Source organism: Drosophila albomicans, chromosome 2L, assembly GCF_009650485.2.
Source record: "Drosophila albomicans strain 15112-1751.03 chromosome 2L, ASM965048v2, whole genome shotgun sequence".
Taxonomy (NCBI): domain Eukaryota; kingdom Metazoa; phylum Arthropoda; class Insecta; order Diptera; family Drosophilidae; genus Drosophila; species Drosophila albomicans.
In genome coordinates, this window is record NC_047628.2 from 15,981,038 (window position 1) to 15,996,143 (window position 15,106).

Below are 15,106 nucleotides of genomic sequence, written 5' to 3' on the forward strand. Positions count from 1 at the left end.
TTTTAAAATATACCAAATTATATAAAACAAATATACTAAAATATACCGAAGGCCCCGTTTGATATATTTAAACATTTCCACATTAGAATTATACCAAAGAACTCACAGTACACCAAAGCAGCTAAGATCACATTGTACTTGGCGTAAATTCCCATACAAAAGACTTTCTTAAATAACTTTTACAATTTGCATCCAATCACAACTAAATTGTCAGGTAGTATCATTAATACTATAGTTATTATTGTCTTCTCTTTATCTCTAGCTTTTATTATCTTTGAGATCTATGTAGGTGTTCATACAGACGAAAGGACAGACGGACATGGCTATATCGTATCTGCTTTTGACGCTGATTAACAATATATATGTATGCCTTTTTCTGCCGGCGCAAAGTTAAAATACCCTTCTACCCTATGGGATAAACTTTATGCGAATATGCACAATAATTAAATCAATTTCCCAATTTCAATTCACGATTATATATTTAAATTTCTTGATGATACAAATGCAATTGATCATCTTGGTAAAATGAAAAGATCACTTTACAGAAAACATCAACTCGTCTCTCAATTTATATCATATTGGAGTTAAAGATTTTAAGCCTGAGCCTCTCAATGTCCAATTCCATTTGGGCGAATCTTCATGATTGTATTGCGGTTAGGCCAGAGTACTCCTTGATTGTAGAGAGCATTTAGATTGCTATAAGATAATTAAGTGCAATTAAAAAGCTATTCAAGTTTTTAATGCTGTTTAATACTTACTAATCTTCACAATTGGGTAGAAACCACCAGCCGCCTTCAAGACAATTCGCAAAACCATTTAAATTACGATTTTGACCAAAAGTTACAAAATGACGATTTACATTCCGTCCTAAGACATTCAAGTTGCCAGTGTATTTTCCTATTGATTCCAAATTGTTAGAATGTTGCGGAATTTCCAACTCTAAAGTCATCGTATTCTGCCACAAATGACTCCCTTGAATTTATGATCGAAATTAATAATTGATGGCGAGCTAAATTCGTAACCAAATGCAATTTTTCCAATCCAATCCAAAATTCTCCTCCCAAGTTTCCAAATCCATTCACGTAATCTGACCAGTTTCTAACAAAGTTTTCACTTCCATCAAATCGTTGCTGAATTATCATCCAACCATTGCCATCGCAAACCGCATTAAATAATATTCCATTTGTAAGTTGTATCTGTTTAACACCTGCAGTAAGGTTTAAACACGAGCTTGGAAGACTTTTGAAGTTGTTCTGAGTTCGAGGTACATATATCCTCTGATTCATTGAAATACATTTGCTTAATTCATCTTCCTTAGAAATTAGTTTGTAATTCATTTCAATCAGATTCTGCTCCATATTCTTTAGCTGTTTGCTAAATCTTGTACAGTTTTTTCGGCAATAATCTAAAGTTGAAAAGATTCTTGAATTTATCACGATTTTATAATTAATGTTAATGCCTAATGTTTGGATTAAGAAAATTAATAAAAATGTTTTATGACTTATTTTGTTTGCTACATTTTCGATATTTAATTTTGCATTTATATTGGAAAAATGTATTTTCTAAATTGTTTATTCAATTAAGTTAGTTAATCTTCCGCACTTAGTTTTTTTTTATTTAATTTCCTCTCCTGTTCACATTTTCTTCGGTATTAGTACAAAATAATTATAGAGCTAATAAACGTTTTCAATTATTCAATTATCTAATTGAATGTACTCAAGTAATCTTTTTAAACTTACGCTTCTTGTTTTCAGCATTATTCCTATTGATAGTGGTATTAAAATTTATTATGGTATTTCGCAATTGATTTATTTCAAGATCTTTCCTCAGAATTTGCTCTTTATAATCTTCTAGTTGCTGATAAGCTTTATTAGTTTCATTTTTTTGTATTTCTAAGAGTTTGATATTATCTGCAATCTGAGCTTTTTGGCTGACAATAATCTCGTCATCGGCCTGTCTTCTTTTGCGGAATTGATTTAATCGCTTCTTCAAAGTTGAAATGTATTCTTTTGTAGATTTAATTGCTTCCTCAAAGTTTAGATATTTTTCGTTCTCTTGAGTTTGAGCTTCCAATTGTCTAATTCTTTCCTCATTTTCTTCAATTTTTTTCTGAATGTCTTCTTTTAGTTGTATGCTCACAGTCCAACTTGGTGCAACAATTAAAAAAACAGTTAAAAATTTGAGATATTTTTGCATGTTTATTTGTCGCAATTGTTGATGTTATAAAACACATCCGTTTACTTCTTGACGTCAAAAGATACTGTATAACATCTACTGCTGGCAGTTGAGCCAAGCCGAAGTTTATGTATATATACAAAATACAAAAATATGTAGGTTATCAGCAATTTTGTATATGCTCAAAAACATTTGTTTCGAATATAAGTAAGTTATACATATATAGAGCAGCATATACACAAAAAGCAAGATTCATCACTTGTGACAAACGCGTACTAAATTTTGTTATCAGTTCACAGTCGACATGAAGTCAAATTGTTATTCAATAATACGTATATAATTCCCTTGCATTCGCGATTAGACTATGAATACATCTCTAAGCTTATAAAGAATATATACTCTTGATCAGCATCAACAACGGAGAACGGAGATAAAGTTGCTTTTAAACATTTCCCCAGTTTTTTTTTATAGTTCCAGCAAATTTGGTTCTAAGTCAGTTAATAATCTTACAAGCTTTTCAATAAATATATTTGTTTGTCATAAAACAGCTGTTGATCTCGGACTTCACTGATTTGGTTCTTCTCCTTGCTATATTTAAATGACTGTATAGTACTACCTTTATATATTAAGTATATATATATCTTGGTATATTATACAGATTTGGGTTTTATTGAATATGGGTGGAGGGTATTATTATTATTATTATTTATTTATTTAATTTACTAAATGTCGGTCTTTTTTACTCCTTAGCATTCATTGCTTCATTGCTCAATTTCAGGTTGTTACTGTCGCTTGTTGTTTTTCTAATTTATACTTCGTATTCTTGACGCACTTTCGCTAATCACTTTCTAATACAATCTCTCTCTCTCTCTCTCTCTCTCTCATCTCTCTCTCTCTCTCTCTCTCTCTCTCTCTCTCTCTCTCTCTCTCTCTCTCTCTCTAAGACTATTGTGCCCATTTCATTTCATTAAATATGATTGAATTTTTTACTTTCATTCAATATACACACAGAAAAAAATAACAATCTAGACCTTAGAAAAAAAAATTGTTATTAGTATGTTATTTTTCAAATTTAACATACGTTAACAAAACACAAATATACTTTCAAAATATACCATAGAGTGAAAAATATATTATATTAGACTGCAACAATCGTTTTTGCCAAGCGTAATTCAAAAGTATACATTTTTGTATTTAATAAAATTGATTATAAAAAGTATGGTATCAATATCCAATTCTTAAGAAAGCATCAAATGAATAATAAATCAATATCGTATTGACTTATAATTATAATTATAGCACATATGTAGAACCTTTTAGTATGGATCAGTGTATGGACGAATCTTCATGAGTGTGGTACCAGAAGGCGTGCTATTCGCTCCATAAAGGGAACCATTTAGATTACTGTAAAATTAAATTATTATAAGTTTATAATTTTGTTTGTTCAAATTAAGTCTTGAGTAAAACTTACTCATCGCTACAGCTTGGCTGATACCACCAGCCGCCTTTAAATACTTCCGCACAATTCTGAGCATTTAAATAGTGATTTTGATCGTATGTGGAAAATGGCTGATTTACATTCCATTGAAAGACATTCAAGTTGCCATTATATCTTCCAATCGACCCTAAACTGTAGAATGATGTCGAATTTCCAATCCTAAAATTATCGTATTGTGCGCTAAATGAGCCCCACGGATGTTTTATCGAAATTAATAACTTGTAACGAGTTGAACTCGTAATAAGATTAAGTTTCTCCAATCCAATGAAAAACTCTTCACGCAAGTGGCCAAATCCATTTACGTATTCGTGCCAGTTATTATTAAAATCTTGACTACCATCAAATCGTTTCTGAATGATCATCCAACCATCTCTATCATAAAGCAGATTAAAACGTTTATCATTTGTAAGTTGTATCTCATGAATGCCTGCAGACAGGTTTAAACAAGAGCTTGGAGGATTATTATTAATATTGAGTTGAGTAAGTAATTCATCTTTAATAGAAGTGCAATTATCCAGCTCAAGTTGTGCCTTACTCAACTTCCCTGTCTTTCTTCGGAGGTTATTTTCTATATCTGCACGTTTCTTTTCACAATCATCTGCATTTGGAAAAAGTATTTGATTAACTTTGATAACTATTCAATATTATTTATGCACATACTTAGATTCTTTTCGAATGATGTTTTTTGCTGTGCCTCTATTCTTTTTTCTCCATAATGCTTCTGACAAGAAACTAGTAAAGAAAATATAACTTATGAGTTTTTATAAGGAACAAAGTAATGTCGATACATACCCAACTTTTCATGAATTTTATCAGTTTCATTAATCAATTTCTTCATTTCCGAATTCTTATCATACGACTTGTCCTTCTCGGATATCAAAGCCATTCGACACGATACTTTAAAGGATAACAACTGTATTGAGAATGTCAATGGAATGTAAAATTCTTACCAAAACTGTTTTGATCGATCTGACATTTTTTGATCTTCTCGTCATTGGGTTTTACGAAATTTGTGTTATTCACTTGACACGCATCTGCAAGAAATTTTGTTCATTAGAAGTTAATTCATACAAAATATTAATAAACTTACTGAGTTTATTTTGAAATTCTTTTATTTCATTTGAACTCTGTTGAAGTTGTAACTTTAACTTTGTATTTTCCTGCTGTTGTTCGCTTACAGAAGTAAGGCAAGTTGTGTGTTGTTGAGAACTTTGCTGAATAACTAAAATTTTTATTATGAAAAAACAGTTAATTTGATCATCAATTAAAACTTACACTGTTGTAGTATCGAATCAAAATTTGGAGCTGCAGCATTATTCTTATCGATCGCCTTTTGAAAAGAACTTAAAATTGATTGCAATAATTGCAATTCAATAACTTTGTTTTTTATAATTCATCGTAACGTTCACTGGCTCTGGTTGCCTCGATTATTTTGATATCTATTTGTGAATTCAAGTTGGCAATTGTATCATCTTTTTGCTTTAATTTGTTTATATTATCGTTCATAATCGTAAGTATGTTATCTGATTGATTTTCAATCTGTGTTTGAAGTTTTAATATAATATATCATCTTCCAAAGAATTTATATATGTGTAGAAATACTCTTCAATTTCTTCATCATGGAATAGCTTTAGCAACTTAGTCTTATCTTCGAGAGGAAGATTAAATAAATAAATCATTTCCATCACTGAAGTTTAATTTTCCTCGTTTGGGGAATTAGTTGTTGTTATGAAATCGCCATCAGTTGTTTGAGAGCTCACTTTCCATATTAACATAATTATAAGAAGAGCATCGAATAAATTGTAACACTTTTGGAAATTCATGAAATTCACATCCGCTTGCCACTTAAGTACAATAACAACTAAATTTTGTGAATAGCTTTCACTCAACTTGAAGCTGAAATAAATGTTATCTGTGGTAAAATAATCAAATTAAGCAGCTAAACTTGATTTTAACAACAGTTCTTAATTTAAAATGTTTCTATTATATCTAACCATAAAAGCCACATTTCAATTGTTGTAGTTGTTTTGAAGCCACAGATATTTCATTTACTATAAACATTCATAATAGTATTATAAAATTACTTACTTATTACTGCTGTTCGTTCTCGATATTTACATACTTATTATGATAACCAAATATATTTTTAAGTTTTATTTTGCTTTATGACAAATATACTTATATAAATCGTTCAATTTATTTTAAAAGTATTTTAATTACTGTCGTAAAAAATTTAAGACAAAGTGTACTACTAAAAATTAAAAAAGGAAAGCTATCTGCCTTTGCAGATATAAACAATTAGTTTACTCTAAAATATTATTAATGGAAAATATTTTTTTTTTTTTGTAAAACATTACAAAAATATTGAAACTTGTAAGATAATAAGGAGAAAGTTTCAATACTCATTAGAGTATGGGCGAATTTTCATAGTTGCGTTAATTTTTTTGTTGTAAGACCAGATCATTCCACCATCGTATTGCGCGTTTAAGTTGCTGTAAGATAGTCAAGTCAAAACATTTTAATAAATTTGCATTTTCATTAAATTCACCTGACATCACAGAAATTAGTATACCACCAGCCACCCTTGCCATACGCAGCGCAATTATAGATAGATTCATATGGACTATCGTAGGTTGCAAATTTCTTATTTACATTCTTTTTTAATGGATCATTTGCGGTTGACTCAGAAGTAAATTCTCCTACTGATTCCAATTTGTAGAGGGAGTCTGAATTACCAATCCTAAAGTCATCATATAGATCCTCATAATATGAGCCATAATAAAAGCTATTTCCGGATATTTGTAATTGGTGTCGCATTGAACTCGTAACGAGATGCAGTTTTTCCAATCCAAACCAAAAGTCTCCATCCAAGTATCCAAATCCATCTACGTATTCTTGCCAATTTTTATCAAAATCTTGTTTTCCATTAATCCGACGCTGAATGATCATCCAACCATCATCATCACAAAGAACATTACTACTTTCTTTATTTGGAAGTTGTATTTCTTGAATACCAGAACTCAAATTTAAACAAGACTTTGGTAGAATTGTCACGGGCTTCTTTTGAATATTCTTCGCCAATTCCGCTTGTAAATCTGTCAAATTTAGTTGAGTGACTGTTAGCTGATTTTCAATGTGTGAACTGTAGTTTTTACAATCGTCTGTGTATAAAAAAAATTATATAGAATTTAACATAATTATTTATTCAATCCCCATACTTAGCTCATTTTGGATTATTTTCCTATCCTCAATCTCTTTTTGCATATCTTCTTTACTCTTTTGACATTGGTCTGGAAAAAACAAATTGAATAAATGTTATGAATGGTCGATATAATTTTTCTTACCTAATAATATTTGTTGATCATGATTATATTTCGAACAATTTGTGTCATTTAATTTGCAATCATCTGAAAGAAATTTGATATTATTTCATGATTATTATATAAAATCTAATTAAAGAACTTACGGAGTTGACTTTTTAGATGAGTTATTTCCATTGTATTGTTCTGAAGCTGTGAATTTAACTTTGTATTTTCCTGCTGTAGTTCGTTCACAGAATTCAAGCACGTTGAGTTTTGTTTTGAATTTTGCTGATTAACTAATTTACGGATTAAAATGAATTATTGCAATTAATTTGTATTTAACAAAAACTTACTCTTATTGTTTCCTGACTCCAGCAATGATGTTACATTTTCACAAGGTTTTATAATTGATTTCAAGCTTTCTATTAGATCTCTGTAATCTTCTAGTTGCTGATTATTTTTATTGATTTCATTTTTTTGAATCTTCAAGACTGATTCCATCTCATGTATCTCAGCGTTTTTCTTAGCAATAATCTCATCTTTAATTTTAATTTTTGATTTCGTATTCATTGATTTTCAACTGGAGAATATCTGTGTTGATTTTTGCTCTGATTTAATTGATTCTCCAAAGATGAAATGTAATCTCTTTCTTTCTCTTGATTTTGAGCATCCAATTGTCTTATTATTTCCTCATTGGTATCAATGATCTTCTGAATTTTTTCATTTAAATCTATGCTGATTGTGCATCTTGGCACAACGATTAAAAAAACCGTCAACAACTTCAGATATTTTTGCATATTTCTTTGATTGATTTAAAAAACACATCCGTCGGCTGCTAACTGTAAATTATAACTAATCTTACATTTGGCAGCTCACAGTCAAAGAATAGTTTAATCATATATGTAGTATTCGAACGTGCTTTGTGACCAGTTTATTATAAACAGCAAAGAAATGTTATTTATTTACAATTAAGCTCACTTATTACGAACTTATAGTCATTTAGAGATGAGTCCCTTATTTGTATTGTCCTGAATAGAAGAATTTAGCATATCTTGAAGTGGTGTATTTTACATGAGGTTGAAAGCCGTCATATTTTGAATCTCCTGATTACATTTATTTAAAATGTTTCAATAATATTTATCAAAAATATAGACAAAGTATTATTATTTCAAAAAAAAAAATGAAGGAATTGTTTCTGTCTTAGCAGATAAAACAATATATTATCTTGTAATCCAGTTTTTGTTAAATTGACTAGGTGAGTGCGAGCATGTGAAGCGATAATATGGGCGAACCGAGCGATGAATGTTTGAATAGAATTCTGGAAAGAGTTCAGCAGTGAAGAGCGAAGCGAGAGCTAAGCAGAGAGAGAGAGAGAGAGAGAGAAAAAGATCCAATTGGCAACCGCTGTTCTCGCTTATCTCGTTCTCTAAAGGCTCACTCCGTATCTTACCGTTTCTGCTCGTGTTTCACGCTTAGCTTGTTCTTGCACGCAGTCTGACATCAGCCTTTAATGTTAAACGTTGAATAATAAAGAGTTCATATATGTAGGAAGCGGGCGAATCCTCATAATTACGGAGATTGCTGTGATGAGACAAGACAGTTGACCATTGTATGGCGCGTTTAAGTTGCTGTTAAAATAAACAAGTTACTTTTTATACCGCTAACCCATAGGTAGAAGGGTATTATAACTTTGTGCCGGGCAGGAAATGTATGTAACAGTAGAAGGAGGGCATCTCCGACCCTATAAAGTATATATATTCTTGATCAGCGTCAAACAGCCGAGACGATCTAGCCATGTCCGTCTGTCCGTCTGTGTGTCTGTCCGTATGAACACCCTAGATCTCAGAGATTATAAAGACAGAGCTATAATTTTTTTTTCGACAGCATTTGTTATGTTTGCACGAGATCAAGTTTTTTCAAATTTTTTGCCACGCCCACTTCCGCCCCGCAAATCAAAAAAAATCGTGAATAACAGTGTAATTTTAAAGCTATAGCTACGAATTTTGGTATATACAATATTACAATATTACTGTAGTAGGTAGATCCTGAAAAATTTGGTTGCGATCAGATAAAATTGTGAGGAAGTTATTAAAGAAATACTTTTTGTATTGGCAAAAACGCCTACTACTTAGGCGGTCTGAGTTGCTTTGGCCGACAATCTGGCACCATTGTTGCTTTATGGTACCATTTTAATGGTTGTACTATATCGATATACAAACATTTCCATTTGCTATATTTTAGTATTTTTAGTGTTTTCGGTATGAGTGAAAGAAAATTATACCGCAATATTTTGCCTTTATTAAAAAAATGGTAGCGGGTATCTCACAACAGTCAGACACACTCGACTGTAACTTTCTTACTTGTTTTTTTTGTAAAACATTACATAAATATTGAATAAAACTTGTAAGATAAATAAGGAGAAAGTTTCAATACTCATTAGAGTATGGCGAATTTTCATAGTTGCTGGTAATTATTTGATGGTAAAGACCAGAATATTCCACCATCGTATTGCGCGTTTAAAGTTGCTGTAAGATAGTCAAGTCAAATCATTTTAATTAATTTTTATTTTCATTAAACTCACCTGCCTAAACAGTAATAACTATACCACCAGCCACCGTTCCCATTTTTAGCGCAATTTGTATAAGAATTTTGAATGTTGTATTTATCAAATGCTGAGAATGTCTGATTTACGCGACTTTAATGGATCATATGTGGTTTGACTCAGAAGTAAATTCTCCTACTGATTCCAATTTGTAGAGGGTCTGAATTACCAATCCTAAAGTATCATATAGATCCTCATAATATGAGCCATAATAAAAGGTATTCCGGATATTTTTAATTGGTTGTCGCAATTTGTAACGAGATGCAGTTTTTCCAATCCAAACAAAAGTTCCATCCAAGTATCCAAATCCATCCACTAATTTGTGCCAGTTTTTTTCAAAACTTGTTTTCCATTAATTCGACGCTGAAGATCATCCAACCATCATATCACAAAGAACATTACAACTTTTATTATTTGGAAGTTGTATCTCTTGAATACCAGGACTCAAATTTAAACAAGACTTGTGGTAGAATCTTTTTGAATCTTCTTCGTCAACTCCTCTTTGTAAATCTGTCAAACAGTTGAGTAAACTCTTAGCTGATTTTCAATGTGTGAACTGTAGTTTTTTACAATCGTCTGTGTATTAAAAAAAATTATATAGAATTTAACATAATTATTTATTCAATTGGCAACTTAGCTCATTTTGAATTAATTTTCTATCCCCAATCGTTTTTCTGAATTCTTCGTTATTCTCTTGACATTGGTCTAGAATAAACATATATAATATGTTATATAATTTTTCGATATAATTTTTCTTACCTAATAATATTTTTTGAATCTCTCTGATATTCGGTTAAATTTGTGTATTTAATTGCAATCAGCTGAAAGAAATGTGATATTGTTTCCTGATTATTTTATATATAAAATTTTATTAATGAACTTACTGAGTTGACTTTCTAGATATGTTATATCCGTTGTAATGTTCAGAAGCTGTAACTCAACTTTGTATTTTCCTGCTGTAGTTCGTTCACAGAATTAATGACACGTTGAGTTTGTTTTGATTTGCTGATTTAACTAATTTGTGGTTAAAATGATTATTTGCAATTATATTCGTATTAACAATACTTACTCTTATTGTTTCCCGACTCCAGCAATAATATTACAATTTCCACAAGGTTTTTATAATAACTTCAAATCTCTATCTGATCTTTGTAATCCTCTAGTTGCTGATTATTTTTATTGATTTCATTTTCTTGAATTTCAAGAGTAATGCCTTCTCTTGTATCTCATTTTTAGCTTAGCAATAATCTCATCCTTTAATCTTTAATTCGATTTCGTTATCATTGATTTTCAACTGGAGAATATCTGTGTGATTTTTTGCTCTGCTCTCGACACTGATTTAATTGATTTTCCAAAGATGATGTTATCTCTTGTAGAATTTATTGCTTCCTCAAAGTTTAGACACTTTTCTTTCTCTTCATTTTGGGATCCAATTGTCTTATATTTCGTCATTGGTTTTCAATATCTTCTGAATTTTTTCATTTAAATCTATGTCTGATTGTGCATCTTGACACAACGAATTAAAAAAATTATCAACAGCTTCAGATATTTTTGCATATTTTTTTGATTCATTTAAAAAAAACACATCCGTCGGCTGCTAACTGTAAATTATAACTAATTCACATCTGCAGCTCACAGTCAAGAAAAGTTGTAATCATATATGTAGACGGTTATATAATACCATATATAGTAAGTATGTGCACTACTGCTTGCTGGGCACGAGTGGAAACGCGAGCTTAGTGAAAGGATACGGAGCACTGATCATGAAAGCGAGATCGACGAGAAGTTAGTTGGTGTGTCGGCGTTGACAGGAACAGTTGTCCTCAAATCGTGTTGAACATTATTCTGTTTAATATATCATTACTTCATTACTTTATATTTTCGATCAATAAATTTACTCTACTTTGTTAACATTTGGGGCTCAACCGCCTGAAGTTCGGTATTGTAAAACAGAATCAATTGTGTTGAAACGGCGTTGAAAACCAATCGAGTGCACATAACATATTGTCGAGTCGCGATGAATGATGTGTTGTGTGCATGTGTGTGTGCATGTGAACAATGAAAAAAACAGCTGCAATAGAAAAGGCTAAAGTTGAAAGAGGACAGAAATATACGCTGCGAAAGCAGAGAGACAGTGAAGACAGAAGAAGTGAAAATCAAATCGGTGGAACTTGCGAGAAATAGCGCAACAAACAGAGTGAAGAAAGAGAAAGAAAGAATTATTGGAAGTTGCAAGCAATAGCACAAAGGAAAAAGTGAAATTGAACTGGCGAAAATGGAGCAGATGATTGAGCAAATCAAGTGAATTTGCAACAAATAATTCAATTATTAAACTTAAAAATTCAAGCCGATGAGATAGACCGGCAAGAGCCATAAAGTGTCTGTAGAAGGTTTTTCTAAAGTTGTGCCAGATTTTGATGGAGAGTCAGTGCCAGTGGAATATTGGTTTAATAACTTCGAGCTAAACGCAGACGCATACGGGTTAAACGAGAGCAAAATACGTAAATGCGCGATCGAAAATGACAAAAAACGGCTCAGTTGTTCCTTGAATCTGAATTTGTATGCAATTACGCAGAACTAAAAAGCAAGCTGATAAAAGAGTTCAAAAAAGAGTACGAAAGTGCAGAGATACATACAAAACTCAATGAGAGGAAGAAACAAGATGTTGAAAGTTTCCAAGAATATGTGCTGCAGATGAGAAAAATTGCTGCATTGGGTAACGTTGAAACAAAGTCAATTATTCGCTACATAGTAAATGGCTTAAATATTGGAAAAGAGTTTAAATATAGTATGTACGGCTGTAAAACTTTTGAGGAACTAAAAGAAAAATACTGCGACTATGAGTGTGTAAAAAGATGTTGAAAACCAAAAGACGATAATAGAGAAAGAAAAGCGTAACCAGAACAGCGACAACTCTAAAAACCAATCTCGTTGCTTTAATTGTGGTTCAGTCGATCATATGCGTAAAGACTGCGTAGCTAAAACGAAGTGCTTCAAGTGTCAAGAAGATGGAACACATTTCGTTAATTGTCCTAACGCTGTAAAAGCCGTTCATTTGTTAAAGCAGATAAGCGACTAAAAATTATAAACTAAACAACGTTGAGTATCATGCCTGGTTGATACAGGAGCCGATGTGTCTATAGTGAAGTTCTCAGTTTATAAACGATTGCCTGCAGTGGAGCTCAATAAATGTACATCTGTTCTGCGTGGTATGGGAAAAGTCAGTACAATTCCATTGGGCGAATTCGAAGGAGCCGTACTGTAGACGATGTTCAGTCGATTCAAAAGTTCGTTGTGGTACCAGACAGCAAAATGAATTTGATGCGCTGGTTGGATACGATTTTGTGTCAAAGTTTCATTTTGCCCTGAATGAAAATGGATTTAACTTTTTTCGGGTCGTCAGCTTCAGGAGGATCACGCTGACCTTAATCAGATGAGTATTTATAATATCGTTGAAACAAAGTTGATATAAAATGCTCCCCTGCAGTACAAAACCGAGCATTGAGTCGCTGAAGCAGGAGCGGAGCAGCGTAAGTGGCGATGCGAGCAGCAAGGAACGCTTGCAGCTGGAGCGTGAGCTGCAGGAGGCGCGCGTCAACAGCTTCAAGCGAGTAATGCGAACATGAGCGAGGCGCAAAGGCGTGAGCAAAAGTTGCAGAAAGACTTAGTCAAGTTGCAACTGGGAACAGCAGCAACAGAGCAGCGACAACGAGGTGGCCATGAAGGAGCTGCAAGAGCGGACTAGAGATCACAAACACGAGCTGCAGCACAAGGAGCAGTTTGCACGAGAAGATGAACAAAAGATCGCCGACATGAAGATGCTAGTCGAGGCCATTCAGGTGGCCATGCCAATTTATCGGCCAAAAATGCGGAGCTTTCGACAGTGCTGGAAGTGTTGCAGGCAGAGAAGAACGAAACGATGCAAAGCTTTGAGTTGTTCGAGATGGAGGCGGACATGAATGCCGGAAGACTTATTGAGAAGCTGCACGGCATGAAGCAGGATCTGGAGCAAACGCACAGCGCTCTTAAGTTGCAGAAGAGCAGCAACAAACAATTGCAGGAGCAACTGCAGGAGTTGCAACAAACAGATCAGAATTTGCAGTCGAGGTCGAGCAACTACGTCAGCTGAATCAGTCGAATGGTGAATTGCAGGAAACTGTGCAACAAAAGCAGTACGACAAAAAGCGTAAACAGGAATATGGATACAAAGAAGGTGACTTAGTTGCTGTGAAGCGAACACAATTCCTTGCTGGGAAATTAGCCAGTAATTACCTTGTCCATATGAGGTAATTAAAGTAAAAAGGCAATGGCCGTTTTGAAATCAGAAAAGCTGCTCAGACAGAGGGGCCCAATATTACTAATACAAGTTCGGATAATATGAAGCTGTGGAAGTATGTCGGATACAACGATGATTGCCTGTCGTCTGGGACAGACGATGCTTATCAGGATGGCCGAATGTGAAGTATGGCACTACTGGTTGCTGGCAACGAGTGGCAACGCGAGCTTAGTGAAAGGATATGGCAGCACTGATCATGAAAGCAAGATCGACGAGAAGCAGTTGGTGTGTCGGCGTTGACAGGAACAGTTTGTCCTCAAATCGTGTTGAACATTATTCTGTTTAATTTATCATTACTTCATTACTTTTATATTTTCGATCAATAAATTACTCTACTTTGTTACATACATATAAGTTATTTAATTATTTTTAGGTTTAAACTTTTTGAAGTTTTTTACTTAGTTTGTATTCTAAATATAAAATATTGCTTTAGCAGTTTCAGTACAGGAATACATTGCACATACTAAGCAGACTTTATTAAATAAGTAAGAAAGCAACCCGCTATCCATTTTGAATAAAAAGCCAGATTTTGCGGTATTAATCTTAAAATATACCAAAATAACCACAAAAACTACCAAAAATATACCAACATTTATTTCAGGAATATAGATACAGAACATTCAAAATATACCATAGAGTGTAAAATATACCAAATTGTCAGCCAAAGCAACTAAGAGCCTTAGTTAGGAGACGTCTTTCCCCATACAAAAGTATTTCTTTAATAAATTATAAGCTTTTGTAACATTAAGCAAACACCCTAAGTAAGAGTACAGCTATAGTTTCGCTGTCGATATTAACAAACTTAGTATGATATGCGACAGTCCATTATCTATCAAATATCTATAGAAACGTGCAAAAATCTTAAACAAGCTTGAAAGAATTGAGAACATTTTGTTTAAGTCAACAATACATTAATGACATACATACATTTTAATTAAAAGCATTTTATTAATCTCGTCAAACATATAAACAAAGTACACTATTTAAAAACACAAAAAACAATTTGAATTAATATAAGCATATAAAGCAAAAATTGTGCTCTACAATATTAGCAAAAGAAATTAAAATTGTTGTAAAGCATTAAATACTTTCAATACTCATTAGAGTATGGGCGAATTTTCATAGTTGCGTTAATTATTTTTTTGTAAGACCAGAATATTCCACCATCGTATTGCGCGTTTAAGTTGCTGTAA

General features: G+C 32.5%; 2 protein-coding genes across 2 annotated transcripts; both read right to left on the minus strand.

Annotated features, from left to right (window-relative positions):
- Positions 1-3,302: 3,302 nt before the first annotated feature.
- Positions 3,303-5,022, minus strand: LOC117564807 (angiopoietin-related protein 1-like). Its single transcript, XM_052002727.1, has 7 exons — positions 4,949-5,022; positions 4,764-4,895; positions 4,624-4,707; positions 4,466-4,570; positions 4,334-4,405; positions 3,647-4,271; positions 3,303-3,579 (listed from the first exon to the last, which is right to left on the minus strand). Exons 4-7 carry the CDS (start codon positions 4,557-4,559, stop codon positions 3,492-3,494), a joined length of 879 nt encoding a protein of 292 aa, XP_051858687.1. The 5' UTR covers positions 4,560-4,570; positions 4,624-4,707; positions 4,764-4,895; positions 4,949-5,022; the 3' UTR covers positions 3,303-3,491.
- Positions 5,023-5,059: 37 nt separating this feature from the next.
- Positions 5,060-10,680, minus strand: LOC127565206 (ficolin-1-like). Its single transcript, XM_052002728.1, has 6 exons — positions 10,647-10,680; positions 7,140-7,271; positions 7,018-7,080; positions 6,892-6,963; positions 6,377-6,834; positions 5,060-5,212 (listed from the first exon to the last, which is right to left on the minus strand). The coding sequence occupies exons 2-6, from the start codon at positions 7,168-7,170 to the stop codon at positions 5,060-5,062; spliced, it is 777 nt and encodes a 258-aa protein (XP_051858688.1). The 5' UTR covers positions 7,171-7,271; positions 10,647-10,680.
- Positions 10,681-15,106: the final 4,426 nt, after the last annotated feature.

Bases quoted from the DNA above. Each gene is read 5' to 3' on its own strand.
- LOC117564807 (XM_052002727.1), bottom strand. From the start codon at position 4,559: ATGGCTTTGATATCCGAGAAGGACAAGTCGTATGATAAGAATTCGGAA. The intron at 4,406-4,465 runs GTATGTATCGAC...TTTCTTTACTAG, and splicing joins TAAAATTCATGAAAAGTTGG to TTTCTTGTCAGAAGCATTAT. The intron at 3,580-3,646 runs GTAAGTTTTACT...TTAATTTTACAG, and splicing joins CAGCCAAGCTGTAGCGATGA to TAATCTAAATGGTTCCCTTT.
- LOC127565206 (XM_052002728.1), bottom strand. From the start codon at position 7,170: ATGGAAATAACTCATCTAAAAAGTCAACTCC. The intron at 6,964-7,017 runs GTAAGAAAAATT...TGTTTTTTCCAG, and splicing joins TGATCAACAAATATTATTAG to ACCAATGTCAAAAGAGTAAA. The intron at 6,835-6,891 runs GTATGGGGATTG...TTTTATACACAG, and splicing joins AATAATCCAAAATGAGCTAA to ACGATTGTAAAAACTACAGT.